At 34.9% G+C, this 16,704-nt stretch overlaps 1 protein-coding gene across 2 annotated transcripts in view; it reads right to left on the reverse strand.

The window, feature by feature from the left end:
- Window positions 1-1,580: 1,580 nt before the first annotated feature.
- Window positions 1,581-16,704, reverse strand: part of LOC124541110 — a 40,626-nt gene continuing 25,502 nt past the window's right edge. For both annotated transcript variants that reach the window (XM_047118940.1, XM_047118942.1), the window contains exons 2-6: window positions 13,580-13,753; window positions 7,027-7,158; window positions 6,007-6,079; window positions 5,266-5,339; window positions 1,581-3,687 (exon numbers count right to left, since the gene is read on the reverse strand). In XM_047118940.1, the coding sequence (XP_046974896.1) occupies window positions 3,160-3,687; window positions 5,266-5,339; window positions 6,007-6,079; window positions 7,027-7,158; window positions 13,580-13,747 (975 nt within the window). In that variant the 5' untranslated portion in view covers window positions 13,748-13,753 and the 3' untranslated portion in view covers window positions 1,581-3,159. The remainder of the gene's footprint in view (window positions 3,688-5,265; window positions 5,340-6,006; window positions 6,080-7,026; window positions 7,159-13,579; window positions 13,754-16,704) is intronic.

Below are 16,704 nucleotides of genomic sequence, written 5' to 3' on the forward strand. Positions count from 1 at the left end.
TCAAAGAGACACAGTAAATAAAGTTTTTTATTTCGTAGTCCAAAGTCAAAAATCTTTATTCAAAACAGAAGTGTCAATACTTGCTTATTAACAGTCAAAAACCTACCACCGGTTCGGAATTTAACACCTCGCACCAGAGAAGAACCGGCGAAAGAAATTCAGAGTAATTTACTTTTACGGCTATAATGACGGAAATATGTGAAAATAGCAAATGGCTCTTGCCTGACGTATCGTCCGACATCGGATCGGATAATTTGAAAAACGCTGTATAATAACTAAATATTGAAACTTTTCATCTTGCGAGAAAGGGTATCCGGTCTATGTATAATCCTGCAGCTCGAGCAAACGTTGACAAATACGGTATTGACGATGAGAAAAGGTAAACTAATGAAAAAAAAAAATAAGGCATAACATTAAATACCTAATAATTTTATTCATGAAAAACTTGGGACTAAAAATTTAATTCAACTTTATTGAAGTTTCTTGCTGTTTTAGTTCAGTAGAAACTACTTTTCGAACAGTGGTTTCAAAAGTGCGTTGAAGAATACTTGAATAAAGATTATTTGAAGTTTGGTAATAATAACTCAAATTGAAAATAATGACATTCAGGTTTGTCTCGAGTCGAGATGGCCCAGTGGTTAGAACGCGTGCATCTTAATCGATGATTGCGGGTTCAAACCCAGGCAAGCACCGCTGATTCATGTGCTTAATTTGTCTTTATAATTCATCTCGTTCTCGGCGGTGAAGGAAAACATCGTGAGGAAACCTGCATGTGACAAATTTCATAGAAATTCTGCCACGTGTGTATTCCACCAACCCGCATTGGAACAGCGTGGTGGAATATGTTCCAAGCCTTCTCCTCAAAGGGAGAGGAGGCCTTTAGCCCAGCAGTAGGAATTTACAGGCTGTTGTTGTTGTAGGTTTGTCTCGTCAGTATTCGGTAATTTCATGCTCTATGGTGGAAGGACAATACGTGAGAAAACCTGCATGTGTCTAATTCTAAAGAAATTCCGCCACATTTGTATCTACCAACACTAAGGTAAAAGAGGCCTTAAGAATTAAACCAACTCAGGAATAACATTATAACTATACGACATGATTAGTTTTCAGTTATAACATTACGTGTAGGGCGTATATTATTTACGGATTTCGAGACAACATCACGTTTTATATGAATATATTATCTTTGGTATAGTTTTAATTGACTTTGCGATAATAATACTATATAAAACAAGTGATTTTTAGTACGCAACACCTGCGTATTTTATTTAATTTTTAATAATTTAAAAATGGCGACCAGCCTTGTACAATTGAGGGATTCCCGAAACGAAAATGAAAAGGGGTTGCCAATTTGGGAGTTTTCATTCTCTAATTTAAAAAAAAACAATGTTACGTAACGTGTTGTAAGAAATAACCCCTCCCGCCCTGTAATGTTTTACGAGACAACCCAATTATGTAAAACTTGAACGCGCCCTAACCAAAATATAGGAATCAAGAGTATCAACATCAGTTACTTATGTTTTCCAATTGTTTCCAGGAGTTGAGTCTTTCTGTAATATACAAAAAATAAAAAACATCGGAACAGAAAATAAATTCTTTATTCAATATCAATAATATCCAATTTAATCAGATTAACTTAACAGTGATTCAAATAATAATGATCACGAAACACTACAATTATCGTACAATTGTTATTAAATGTTGCTTCATTATCCCTGATAAAATATTTTTAATCTGTGCTGAGATCTTATTAAATACATCACATTGTAAAATTGTTGTTTAAAAACGCCAGTGTTGCCATTTATAGATTTTTTTTACTGGCAACATTTTATACTGTCAAGAACAAAAAGGGTGTAAGTCCCGTATAAAAGTTTTCTAAATCGTTACAACTATAACTATATATGTACAATACACTGTCAGAATGAGGTAATATATTATTTTAATTCTTTTTTCTAACAACACTTTTGTACTGATTTTTTTTTTATTATTTCAATTCCTACAATATAAATTACTTATAATATTATTAATATCATACTGTATCGAATTTCATTTTTCCGTAGCGATTGTCTACTTTACGTATTTTTATTATTATTATTATTTTTATTTTATTTTTTTAATATTTCGTCTATGTCTTATAAATGTAATAACTATATAATAATAATTACATAACAATGGTTCTTGTTATTGGCACGTCGCTGACTTGAAATAAAAAATTCTATGAAGTAGTTAAGAACTTTCATATAAAATATCAGTGAAAAATCTGAGTTGCATCAAAATCGATCTATGCATGCGTTAAGAATATTTATATCTATAGATATATAAATCAAACGCTTTAATTGTAGATCTGAAGTCGTTCATAATATTTATAATGTGCGCTTTTTTAAAATTAATATTTTATTAACTACTTCATAAAATTAAAACGAAAATTACTAGACTAGGATTTTCACTTATACCACTTTGCCAAAGGACTCGACACTAAATGTCAGTTGATCCCCAAAAGCAGGGTCTCTAGCCTAAGATGAAAAAAAAAATATGCTCAATCTAGAGCACTAAGTACCTATTACGTTAAAAATATAACAATTATGCAAAATTCTATATTTGGCAGTTATTTCGTTTGTTGCATGATATTATAGCTGCCATCTTGAAAATATAATACTATAAAAAATAAATCCGCATACACACGCGGCTAATAAAACTCCAGGCGCATTATATGCGCTGGAAAAAAAAACTAAAAAAAAATAATGTACAAAATAAACTATACGAAATAAAGATTACAAAAATAATGTATCCCTAACTTTAAACATCACATATCGAAGCCCAGATTTGGTACGAAACGTTTTAAAAAAAAAAAAAATTAATAATCTGTCAAGTCGTTTTAAAAAAAAAATCGCACCAAAAATGCCCTGCTTTAATTCTAAAATATTTCCTTTGCAAGCAATATACCCAATTTTAACTTTTCATAATATTTAATATTAAAAAAAAAAAAAAAATTGGGCTGTATAGACGACATCTTAGCTCAAAAAAAAAAAATATGGTAGCTCTATTACCTTACGATGGCACTGTATGGACTATGGCGTTTGTATTGAACCTTAATTTCGCGAGTAAAGTTCCCAATAGGAAATTCGACTCACACGAGCGCGAAAGAGACAGCGATATAATTCACTTAGCGCTCGCCTTCTCTAAGAAATCCATTTTCAACCTTAACTCGATGAGAAAGAGTTGCTTTTGCAATGAAAATATTTCCTCCTTCTGTCTTAGCTCCATGTTAAGGATTTTCATTTTGGCCTCGTGTTCCCATATAGCGTGCTGACGTTTCGCCGTGAAGTACAGTCTCTCCTCCTCAGTGGCTGATGCGTAGTCATGCTTTATCTCCTCAGACTTATCCTGCCTGTCGTGACCATTTTTCCTCTTATCCTCATCAAGATGACTCAGATTTAGGGGCGTGTTTGATAACTCGTTCAATTTCTGCAGGAAATTCTGCTGTATTCTCGCTTGTTCGATCGCTTGGAGGGGATTCGTTATGATGGGGAGGTGGGTGGTTAAGGTTAGCGGGTTGATTTGAGGGTTGGGGTGGGACTTGAGGGGGGGAGGCGTGGGGGAGGACTGCGGGATGATTTGGACCTGGGGTTCGAGTACGTTTGGCATCGTATCGTCGCTGTCGTTCGTTGATAGGCGGCCGTTTGACATCTGTTACGAATTAAATTAGTTTTATCAGTAACGATACAGCAAATTACATAAACAACAACAACAACAGCCCGTAAATTCCCACTGCTGGGCTAAAGGCCTCCTCTCCCTTTGAGGAGAAGATTCGGAACATATCCCACTACGCTGTTCGAATGCGGGTTGGTGGAATACACATGTTGCAGAATTTCTATGAAATTTGTCATATGCAGGTTTCTTTACGATGTTTACCTTCACCGCTGAGCACGAGATGAATTATAAAGACAAATTAAGCACATGAATCAGCGGTGCTTGCCTGAGTTTGAACCCGCAATCATCAGTTAAGATGCACGCGTTCTAACCACTGGGATTAGGCAAATTACATAAATTTAACTATGAACACATATTCTACTTTTCAACCGACTTCAAAAAGGAGGAGGTTATCAATTCGTCTGTATTTTTTTTTTTTTTTTTTTTTTTTATGTTTGTTACCTCATAACTTTTGACTGGGTGGACCGATTTTGATAATTTTTTTTTTGTTTGAAAGGTAGTGCTTCCCGTGGGGTCCCATTTTTTTTTTATTTTTTTCCGATGATGGTATCCGTATGATAAATAAAATTTTAACAAAAAGAAAAACCGACTTCAAACAAAACACTATTTTAAAACAAATGAATATGCATGAAAAAGTAATAAAAATAATTGCGTATTCAACATATTTTTTAGAGTCTTCCTAAGTTAAATGAAATGAAAAATATTAGACTACTTAAAAGTCGATTAACGATTATATCATGTAGTTATAGTTATTGGTATATTTGGAGCCGGTGTCAGCCACGGTGCCCTTGGCCCAACAATCAAAAGAAAGAAGCGATACGAGCCCCTTGATTGATCCAGTATATTATTGTGTAAAAGGTAATTTGTAAAAAACATATTTGTTAAAGTATTCTCGTATTGTTTTTTGATAGATATACTGTAGGGTTTTATTGGCTGACACCGACTCCAAATATAACAATAATTATAACTACATGATATAATCGTTAATCGACTTTTAAGTAGTCTAATATTTTTCATTTCATTTAACTTAGGAAGACTCTAAAAAATATGTTGAATACGCAATTATTTTTATTACTTTTTCGTGCATATTCATTTGTTTTAAAATAGTGTTTTGTTTGAAGTCGGTTTTTCTTTTTGTTAAAATTTTATTTATAATACATAGTATCTTTGTATATCGATTTGAAGAGTGCGCATGCCATAACTCCAGGCACAAATGAGAGATAGAAAGAGATAGACGGTAATTGCAAAAGATAATATTTACATGCACCGAATACCGATACAATATTTTTACAATTTTTCCCTGTCTGTCTGATTGTTCCATCTAATCTCTGGAACGGCTGAACCGATTTTAATGGGACTTTCACTGGCAGATAACTGATATAATGAAGAGTTACTTAGGCTACAAAACTAACGTCAAATTCAAATGCGCATGTTATCGCGGGCACATCTAGTACATAATATGTGCCCATGATACATGCCGTTCTTTTAAATAATAATCCCTTATTAATTAACTCTATTTTTCTTTCTTCTTGTATAAGTCTGCGCGCTACTCACGTTAACAGGTATACAATCATCGTCCTTCACGCTATGAGCGCCCTCTGCACTCGTAGTCGCCTCACCTTCCTCGTCTGGAAACATATATTATTCTATCAGTTGCCAGTATTATCAGCTAAAGAAAAAATATTATTATCTTTAGAGATTAGGCTTTTTTTCGAATTTACTGTAGCTGTTGGCCAGAGTGGCCTCTACAGCGTCTACTCACTTGGTGGTAGCGAGACAAGCCCGCCTGGTTAGATACCACCCATCATCAGATATTCTACGGCCAAAGCACAGGGCTTGGTATTTTTGTGTTCCGGTATGAGTGAGTGAGCCAGTGGTAACTACAGTCACAAGAAAGATAACGTCTTAGATCAATTGGTTGGCGAACGGGCATATAGGCCATCCGATGGTAAGTGGTCACCACCGCCCATAGATAATGACGCTGTAAGAAACATTAACCATTCCTTACATCGCCAATGCGCCACCAACCTTGGGGACTAAGATGCTATGTCCCTTGTGCCTGTAGTTACACTGGCTCACTCACCCTTCAAAGCGGAACACAACAATACTGTTGTTTGGCGGTAGAATATCAGATAATAGATGATGTATTTCTGTTTCCGCTTACAAAAAAAACATAACGAAATAAATATTTAAGTTGGCTCCCATACTTTTTCCAACGCTTTAAAAGTACGTCGAACCGATTTTGATGAAACTTAGTACGGAGTAAATACAGTCTACTAGTTATAAAATACATACCTTTGACGTCTAGAGGGTGAATGCTTTGCCAGAGCATGCCATCGAGTAGGCCGGGCGCTTCTGCTGGTGGTGGCTGGAACGATAATGAGCAAACTTTGAATAATTATATAAACTAAAAGCGGAGAAATTATTTATATTTCCTTTAATAAAAAACCTGTATTAAAGAAGAGTTTGTTTGTTTGGTTAAACGCACTAATCTCAGTAACTACGGGTTCGATTTGATTCGATTCGATTTATTTGAATTTTAGATAGCCCATTAATAGAGGAAGGTTTAGGGCTGTGTACCACTACCGTGCGATCAATAGGAGCAAAATCTGTGAATCTTTAATCCAGTAGAGTCAATTCGGGACATGCAGCTTATATTAGATACTAGCGACACGCCCCGGCTTCGCTCGCGTGCAAACTGATACCAAATGTACTACAGAATTTGTTTATTTACGACATCACATTACAAACTTCTAATATTATCAGTGTTTCTTTAATATATTGTCCATGTATTATATACAAAAACCTTCCTCACGAATCACTCTATCTATTAAAAAAACCGCACCAAAATCCGTTGCGTAGTTTTAAAGATTTAAGCATACATAGAGATATAGGGACAGAGAAAGCGACTTTGTTTTATACTATGTAGTGATTTCGAGACCCAAGAGTTGCTTATATAGAACCCATTTTTAAACTCGTATCGTCTTTACTGGACTCAAGTTTTAAGTTTGGAAGCTGTTTGCCATAAATAAGGCAGGTTAAATTAACACCAATTAGGTAGGTTTCCTCACTATATATTCCTTCAACGACACACAGTCTTCACACTTGTGCTTACCTAGTTTTAAACCTGTAATCATCTACCAATTTATCACTATGATAACTGTCTAACAATTTTAAATAATAACGATTCAGTATGCTCGAATATCAAAAACCAATATGGCAGTATAAGTCCGCCATATAGCCATATTTTATATAAAAATATGGCTATATGGCGGACTATAGCGGACATAAAAACATGTTCAACGCATTAGTCACCTGTGTATCGTGTGCGCGCATTTTACACTTCTTCTTATAATTCTCGTACCACATCTTGACCTGCGCGGGTGTTCGCGGCCTATCGCCGCCGCAGCGTTTGTTCACCTCCTCGCAGATTGTAGACCACACCAGCTGGAATAGAAAAAAAAAAACAAAACGTCAAATCAAAATCAAAACATTCTTTATTCAAATAGCACTTTTGACGAATGTTACATATTTGAATTAAATGACGACCTCCGTGGTCGAGTGGTGTGTACACCGGTTATCATGGGTACGCCACTCCGAGGTCCCGGGTTCGATTCCCGGCCGAGTCAATGTAGATTATATCATTAGTTTTCTATGTTGTCTTGGGTTTGGGTGTTAGTGGTACCGTCGTTACTGCTGATTTTCCATAACACAAGTGCTTTAGCTGCTTACATTGGGATCAGAGTAATGTGTGTGATGTTGTCGCATATTTATTTATTTGTTTATTAAAAAAAAATATTTAAAGCTACCGGTTCGGAAAATAGACCCTACCGTGAACAGGTAATCTTACTTAATTAAACAAAAACGAATCGACGGATTTGATGAAAACTTAATCTTATTTTTCTGAATTTAATTCAACAAGATAGAAAAACAATTCAAATATGACTTTATGAGCCTACTAGTTAATTCCCGCGGCTTCGTTCTCGTTTTACGGGGGTCGGTTGTCATGTGTTAGGCAAAAACGTAACCTATATCCTTCCTTTAAATTCAAGTTTGCTTTGGTCGTTAAAGAACGACAGACAAACATACAAAGTTGCTTTCACATTTATAATATTAATTTTCAGTTAATAATATTTAGAGCAGAGATAGCCCAGTGGTTAGAACGCGTGCATCTTAACCGATGATTTCGGGTTTAAACCCAGACAAGCACCACTATATATATGTGCTTAATTTGTGTTTACAATTCATCTCGTGCTGTGAAGGAAAATATCGTTAGGAAACCTGCATGTGACAAATTTCATAGAAATTCTGCCACATCTGCATTCCACCGACCCGCATTGGAACAGCGTGGTGGAATATGTTCCAAGCCCTCTCCTTAATGGGAGAGGAGGCCATTACCTCAGCAGTGGGAAATTTACAGGCTGTTACTTTACTACTTTAATTTAAGAATATTTTGATATTTTGCTACTACTAAGATCTACATTTACATCTGACTGAAATATGATTACCCTAACAGTTATATTATCTAAAACCCAACCAAGGTTTTTGTTAAAATAAAATATTTAAACTACGCGTAAAGCATCCAGTTGATACTAGTTCATAAAAAATGCATTTCGACACAAGCCACGTGGCTCGTTAGTGCGACGTATGCAATATCATATTACTTAACTTGCATATTCACAATTAAACTTCACGGGCGACATAGTTACGAGCTAGATGTTACAATACGTTTCATATTTTAGGTAGGTACTTATGTGATTTTTTTGTATAACCATCTGTATTTAATTTATATGTAGGTATGTTCATGGCCTAGTGGCTTTTGAGAGTCAGATCTTGAGGGTTTCAACTTTAGATCGGGCCAACTAAAAGATTTTTGGATCTTTCTTTTGAAAATCTCTCTGTAACAGTTCGGAGTCTGGAATTTGGGAGTTTTTAAACTCCCAGGCTTTGGAAAGCAAGCCTTACGCTTGAACTGTATCTGATCTGTATCTCAAATTATTAAGGAACGCTTGTGTGCAAATACAATTAATGAGTTTATGATTGATAGCACACCTTAGGAATGAAACGATCGTCTCCTGGCTATTACATTTCATTGAAATTGTTATATAATACATGAGACAAAAAAAACCCGCTGAGTTTCTTTCGCCGGTTCTTCTCAGGTCAGGGTATTCGCTTTTCCGAACCGGTGGTACTGTTTCAATTGAGCATCAATAAGAAAGTGTTATACTCCTATATTGAATAAAGCAATTTGAGGTTAGTTTAAGTTTGATCGTTCTGTAGGATTACTAGTTAGAAGATATTGGCTGTCGATCAGGAGAATATCATAGTTTATATGTAAAAATCTATCACAGATAATATAATATTGTTATGATATGATACAAATCCATAACAATATTATGAAGAAATAAAAGTGTTTCTTTCGAGACGTAGTATTTGGATTAATGATGCAATTCTAAGAAAAAATACTAGTAGCTAACTACTTTATTCCTGAGTACCTAAAGAGTGCATTATCTGGGTATATCATTACATAGTATAAAACAAAGTCGCTTACCGCTGTCTTTCCCTATGTATATGTATGCGTAGATCTTATTATTATTGGAATATATCATATACAATTTAGTATTATATATATAATTATAAAATGGGTAGATATTTTAAATTTGTTTTTTTAAAGTGCTGTAATAATTGGGGCACAATCCTGTAATGATATGTATACAGCATTATATAAATAAATTCGTTTATATAAATAAACGGATTTTGATACGGTTTTCTTAATAGATAAAGTTATTCGAGAGGAAAGTTTTTGTATATAATACATGTAAAATATAGTAAAGAAACGAGAAAAATTATGTAGTATATTTAGCGTAAAATTACACTTTACTCAAGTAAGCTATTACTACCACTTTTAATTCGTCATTTTACAAACTATGAAGCTACCATCGGTTCGGAATGTAGATTTATTAACAAAGCATACAAATCAAGCGCACGAAGGGACATAGGGAAAGAGAAAGCGACTTTTTTTATACTATGTAGTGATACTTCTCATTAATAACAATCAAATCAAATCAAAATAAACTTTATTCAAGTAGGCCTTTAGAAGCACTTCTGAATCATCATATTACAATTAAGTGAAGCTACCACAGGTTCGGAAAGTAGATTCTACAGAGAAGAACCGGCAAGAAACTCAGTGGTTACTCTTTTTCAACATTTAAATTGATTAGGCTCTTCTCACAAGGAATCAGAATCTTTGACGAGTCTGTGACGTCAAGCGGGTTATTCTTACGGGTCTGTGACGTCACACGAATTAATCTTAACACGGATAAGAATTCCAGAATTGGAGAACAGTAAAGTTTTATTGATAAACGTGATAAGAAAACATTAGTATCGATACAAAACGACTGTCAAATCTTATTACAAAGATATCGCTTGATTATATTGAGTATTTAATAATCAAAACTATACATAGCATATACGATTTTATTACATAATGTAATCTCATGTTTACATATACTTTTTTAAAAAGATTAATTTCATGAATGACGTTGATAAATATAATAAATATAAGGAGGAGGTTATCAATTCGTCTGTATTTTTTTTTTTTTTTTTTTTTTTATGTTTGTTACCTCATAACTTTTCACTGGGTGGACCGATTTTGATAATTTTTTTTTTGTTTGAAAGGTAGTGCTTCCCGTGGGGTCCCATTTTTTTTTTATTTTTTTCCGATGATGGTATCCATATGAAAACGACATAAGTCTTAAATTTGCATTATGTATATGCGCGACAAATAGGTGAATAACTGAAAATCACGTTAACCAATTTTGATAATTCTTTTTTTATTATAAAATATATACTTCAAGGGTAATTTGGTGAAAGTTTGGTAAGGTTCTGAGCACAGGATCCATGACAAAGTAACGGAACGGAAGGGAACGGAACAATTCTGAGGAGCACGTTAGCGATACTCGGTCGAATCTTTTATTTATAGGTTATTTGGATATTTGAGTCACCTTCCGTAATGTGGTTATGTTTATGTAATTATCATAGTCGAATATTATAATCAACTAGCTACCCACCCCGGCTTCGCACGGGTGCAATACTGATACTAAATATACTACAGAATATGTTTATATACGACATCACATCGCAAACTTCTAAAATTATCAGTGTTTCTTTACTATATTGTTCATGTTTTATATACACAAACCTTCCCCTTGAATCACACTATCTTTTAAAAAAAACCGCATCAAAATCCGTTGCGTAGATTTAAAGATATAGGGACAGAGAAAGCGACTTTGTTTTATACTATGTAGTGATGGAACTCCTATACGGCTCGCAGTTAGGGTGCGATATGGGGCAGAATTTCTTACTTTACTTTTAATCAAATTTTGTGTATGTGATGTGATGTCATATGATGTACGAAATATAGTTGGTCTTTTTCAAAGTTTTTTTGCTGAGTTCGATTACAGCTCTTTCGCGGGATCCTTGTAGTTTACGCCGCGTGACGTATTAAATCCGCATTTTCGAAAGTCTATTTTTGCTTTATTAGCAAGTTTCCTTTAAAATTGTCCTCGAAGTAGTTTCTGACTCATATAAACGAAACGTTTAATCTATCCATATTAAAAAAAATTAGTTAGTCAACATCAGCTTCACCTAAAATCAAAAAATAAATAAAATTTTAACAAAAAGAAAAACCGACTTCAAACAAAACACTATTTTAAAACAAATGAATATGCACGAAAAAGTAAGAAAAATAATTGCGTATTCAACATATTTTTTAGAGTCTTCCTAAGTTAAATGAAATGAAAAATATTAGACTACTTAAAAGTCGATTAACGATTATATCATGTAGTTATAATTATTGTTATACTTGGAGTCGGTGTCAGCCAATAAAACCCTACAGTATATCTATCAAAAAACAATACGAGAATACTTTGACAAATATGTTTTTTACAAATTACCTTTTACACAATAATATACTGGATCAATCAAGGGGCTCGTATCGCTTCTTTCTTTTGATTGTTGGGGCAAGGGCACCGTGGCTGACACCGGCTCCAAATATACCAATAACTATAACTACATGATATAATCGTTAATCGACTTATAAGTAGTCTAATATTTTTCATTTCATTTAACTTAGGAAGACTCTAAAAAATATGTTGAATACGCAATTATTTTTATTACTTTTTCGTGCATATTCATTTGTTTTAAAATAGTGTTTTGTTTGAAGTCGGTTTTTCTTTTTGTTAAAATTTTATTTATTAATAATAGGTATATCTTTAATACGTTATGTACTATATATGTATACTGCAGATTTTCTATTACATTGTATATGTATATAAGTTTATATATTGTTTATATTCCTCTTGAATCAATATATCAATTAAAAAAACCGCTTCAAAATCTGCTATGTAATTTAAAGATCTAAGCATACATAGGCACAGACACCGGCAAGCGACTTTGGTTTTATGTAATGATGATTACACTGTGAGTTCATCTATGCTAATATTATAAATTAAGAAATACATATCTGTATGTCTGTACCTATTGCTTTCACGTTTAAGCCACTGAACCGATGTGATTGGTACCCAAGAAAGCTTGAGCTAATAACTTGAACTCTAAGGAAGGACTTTAATTCACTTACTTTCCTTGTAACTAACAAAGAACCTCTGAAACGCGACTAGTGCTTAATATGTTAATTCCATGTCTTTACAAACGTTAAATTGTATGACACTTGGTGGGAGGGCTTTGTGCAAGCCCGTATGTGTACCACCTACTCATCAGATTCTACCGCCAAACAACAGTACTTGGTATTTTTGTGTTCCGATTTGTGTGAGTGAGCTTGTGTAAATACAGGCACGAGGGACATAACATCTTTGTTCTCAATATTGGTGACGCATTGGTGATCTAAGGAATGGTTAATGTTACTTGCAGCGCCATTGTCTATGGGAGGTGGTGGACCCTTACAATCAGGCAGTCCATATGCTTGTTGCTGGGCTTGTGTAGAGGCTAATGAAAGTCACTAAATAGTTCACGATTTATCAACGAGACGGTACAATTATACGGACTGTGAAACACTTGATAGACACTCCGTTTTACATATGCAATGCTTCGACTTTTATACATGATATATGCCAAAGAATATGAGATACACAGATGCGAAATAATACTGTTTACTTTAATACCTATGTGCATATACGGCACACGCTCGTCCACCAAACAGTAGCATAGAAATTATTACGTGTGTATATATGAGTAGTCTGAGGTGAGGTCACGCGCTCGTCCGCCAACCAATAGCATAGAAATGATTACGTGTGTGTGTGTATACGAGTAGTCTGAGGTGAGGTCACACGCTCGTCCGCCAACCAATAGCATAGAAATGATTACGTGTGTGTATATATGAGTAGTCTGAGGTGAGGTCACACGCTCGTCCGCCAACCAATAGCATAGAAATGATTACGTGTGTATATATGAGTAGTCTGAGGTGAGGTCACACGCTCGTCCGCCAACCAATAGCATAGAAATGATTACGTGTGTGTATATATGAGTAGTCTGAGGTGAGGTCACACGCTCGTCCGCCAACCAATAGCATAGAAATGATTACGTGTGTGTGTGTATACGAGTAGTCTGAGGTGAGGTCAGACGCTCGTCCGCCAACCAATAGCATAGAAATGATTACGTGTGTGTATATATGAGTAGTCTGAGGTGAGGTCACGCGCTCGTCCGCCAACCAATAGCATAGAAATGATTACGTGTGTGTATATATGAGTAGTCTGAGGTGAGGTCAGACGCTCGTCCACCAACCAATAGCATAGAAATGATTACGTGTGTGTATACGAGTAGTCTGAGGTGTGTGTGTCAATGTGTGTGTCACCTGCTTGCTGCGGTTGGTCGCGTTGTTGGAGCGCCCCTGCCGCAACACGTCGCGGTGGCGCGCTATCAGCTCGAGCACCGTCCTCTTCTCCAGCTCGGTGAAGTTCTTGGAGCGCTCCTTGTGCCCGCGACGCGCTCGGATCGCGGTCGCGCTACTGCGCGTCGTCATATCACTCTGGAGACAACGCAACGACATCAAAACCATATTTAAGTAACCTAAAGTCACAGCCTGTAATTTTCTCACTACTGGGCTAAGGCCTCCACCACGCTGTTTCAATGCGGGTCGGAATAAAAATGTGGCTGAATGTCGATAAAATTAGATACATGCAAGTTTCCTCACGATGTTTTCCTTCATCGCCGAGCAAGAGATGAATTATAAACACAAATTAAGCACATATATATATAGTGGTGCTTGCCTCGGCTTGAACCCGAAATCATTGATGATGCACGCGTTTTAACCACTAGGCCATCTCAGTTTATTACTTAGAAATATGGATAGGTATAATACGGTATCAATTCAATTTATTGGACCTGTTTTGGACTTTGGAAATTGACGTAACATATGTGGGGGACTTATACCCAAATCTTCTCCTCAAAGGAAGAGGAGGCCTGAGCCCGGCCGTGGCATATTTACACGTTATAAAGTAGTAGTAACAAAGTCTTTATATTAAAGTATTAAGAAGATATTCTTGGTTTTGTGGACCAGGAGTTTCACATGCTTGGTCTAAAAACATACAAATATTAATCTATTATTATATAGTATTAAAGCTGTATTAATTAATAACAAATTTAAAATCAAAACAATCTTAAATCTAGATTAATCTCAGATCATAATAAAAGGCAGATCACTGGTATAGTGAGTACCTACTAACTCCGATAGGGTTTAATGCAAACCCATGTGTGTTATCGCTTAAAAACAATAGTTCTAATCTATGACTATTGGACTACAGTGTGTCATTTTATTTTTTTTATTTATGGAATAGGTTGGTGGACGAGCATATGAGCCACCTGATGATAAGTGGTAATCATCACCCATAGACAATGACGCTGTCAGAAATACTTACTATTCCTTACATCGTCAATGCGCCACCAACCTTTTGAACTAAGATCCTATTTCCCTTGTGCCTGTAGTTTACACTGACTCACTCACCCTTCAAACCGGAACACAACAATACTCCGTACTGTTGTTTAGCGGTAGAATATCTGATGAGTGGGTGGTAGCTACCCAGGCGGGCTTGCACAAACCGACAAACACCGACTTCAAAAGGTGATTAAAAAATCGTAAATTGGATATGGATGTAACTGATTATTTTTTTTTTTTAGTTCATTTTTGAAGGCGGTTTTTTTTTATTTATAAAAATTTATTTACTGCTTTTCAGTGTTGTTTTGTTATTTATAATTACAATTGGTAGTGTTTGTCATTCACTTTATTATACTCAGTACATTTCGGCTTTCGACTCTAAACATAACTCAACGCCGTTTCAATACGATGTGGACTGCAACTCAAATTAAGCGTTACCTAAGTTACAATAGCCTAATGTTAACTGCTCATCGCCAATTAGACAATACCATTTTTCCCGATGCAATACCGTTAATCATTGAGGAGTTCTCCTGGTAGTCCACCATCAGCTAGACTTCATCATAGGCATGTTTACTAACATCAATTGCTTGACGACTATCTTAAAGAAATAGAACTAAACCCGTAAAATAGTTACTTACTAATAGGTTCTGATTACCAGTTGTGGTCTTCATCATCAGTTCTACTTCACCAAATGTCACTTTTCGTGAGCATATAACCAAGGCACTTTGAATAAAACCGAAATCACTATAGGTGTGCCTATAAAATTTGAGGAGTTCCCTCGATTTCTCCAGGATCCCATCATCAGATCCTGATCTCCTGACAATGGGACCACCTATAAAACATGCCCTTTCAACCAAAAAAAGAATTGTCAAAATCGGCCCAGCCATCTTCGAGTTATTCGGTAACATACATAAAAAATAAAAAAAAATAAAAAGGCCCCGACGAATTGAGAACCTCCTCCTTTTTTGAAGTCGGTTAAAAATAAAGACGCGTCGATTCGTAATATTAAGATTTACTGCTCATGTCAAAAAAAAAACATTGATAAATAAGGAATATTATTCATTACAAGGTTATATTAAAAATAAAAAAGCATGGACGTAGTATTAATTGTTTTCTAGGCAAGACATACATTTTACTATAGTGACATACTCTGTACCAATAAATAAAAATTTTAACAAAAAGAAAAACCGACTTCAAACAAAACACTATTTTAAAACAAATGAATATGCACGAAAAAGTAATAGAAATAATTGCGTATTCAACATATATTTTAGAGTCTTCCTAAGTTAAATGAAATAAAAAATATTAGACTACTTAAAAGTCGATTAACGATTATATAATGTAGTTATAGTTATTGGTATATTTGGAGCCGGTGTCAGCCACGGCGCCCTTGCCCCAACAATCAAAAGAAAGAAGCGATACGAGCCCCTTGATTGATCCAGTATATTATTGTGTAAAAGGTAATTTGTAAAAAACATATTTGTTAAAGTATTCTCGTATTGTTTTTTGATAGATATACTGTAGGGTTTTATTGGCTGACACCGACTCCAAATATAACAATAATTATAACTACATGATATAATCGTTAATCGACTTTTAAGTAGTCTAATATTTTTCATTTCATTTAACTTAGGAAGACTCTAAAATATATGTTGAATACGCAATTATTGTTCCGTTCCCTTCCGTTCCGTTACTTTGTCATGGATCCTGTGCTCAGAACCTTACCAAACTTTCACCAAATTACCCTTGAAGTATATATTTTATAATAAAAAAAGAATTATCAAAATTGGTTAACGTGATTTTCAGTTATTCACCTATTTGTCGCGTATATACATAATGCAAATTTAAGACTGATGTCGTTTTCATATGGATACCATGATCGGAAAAAAAAAAAAAAAATGGGACCCCACGAGAAGCACTACCTTTCAAACAAAAAAAAAATTATCAAAATCGGTCCACCCAGTGAAAAGTTATGAGGTAACAAACATAAAAAAAAAAAAAAAATACAGACGAATTGATAACCTCCTCCTTTTGGAAGTCGGTTG

This window comes from Vanessa cardui, chromosome 27, assembly GCF_905220365.1.
Source record: "Vanessa cardui chromosome 27, ilVanCard2.1, whole genome shotgun sequence".
Classification (NCBI taxonomy): Eukaryota; Metazoa; Arthropoda; class Insecta; order Lepidoptera; family Nymphalidae; genus Vanessa; species Vanessa cardui.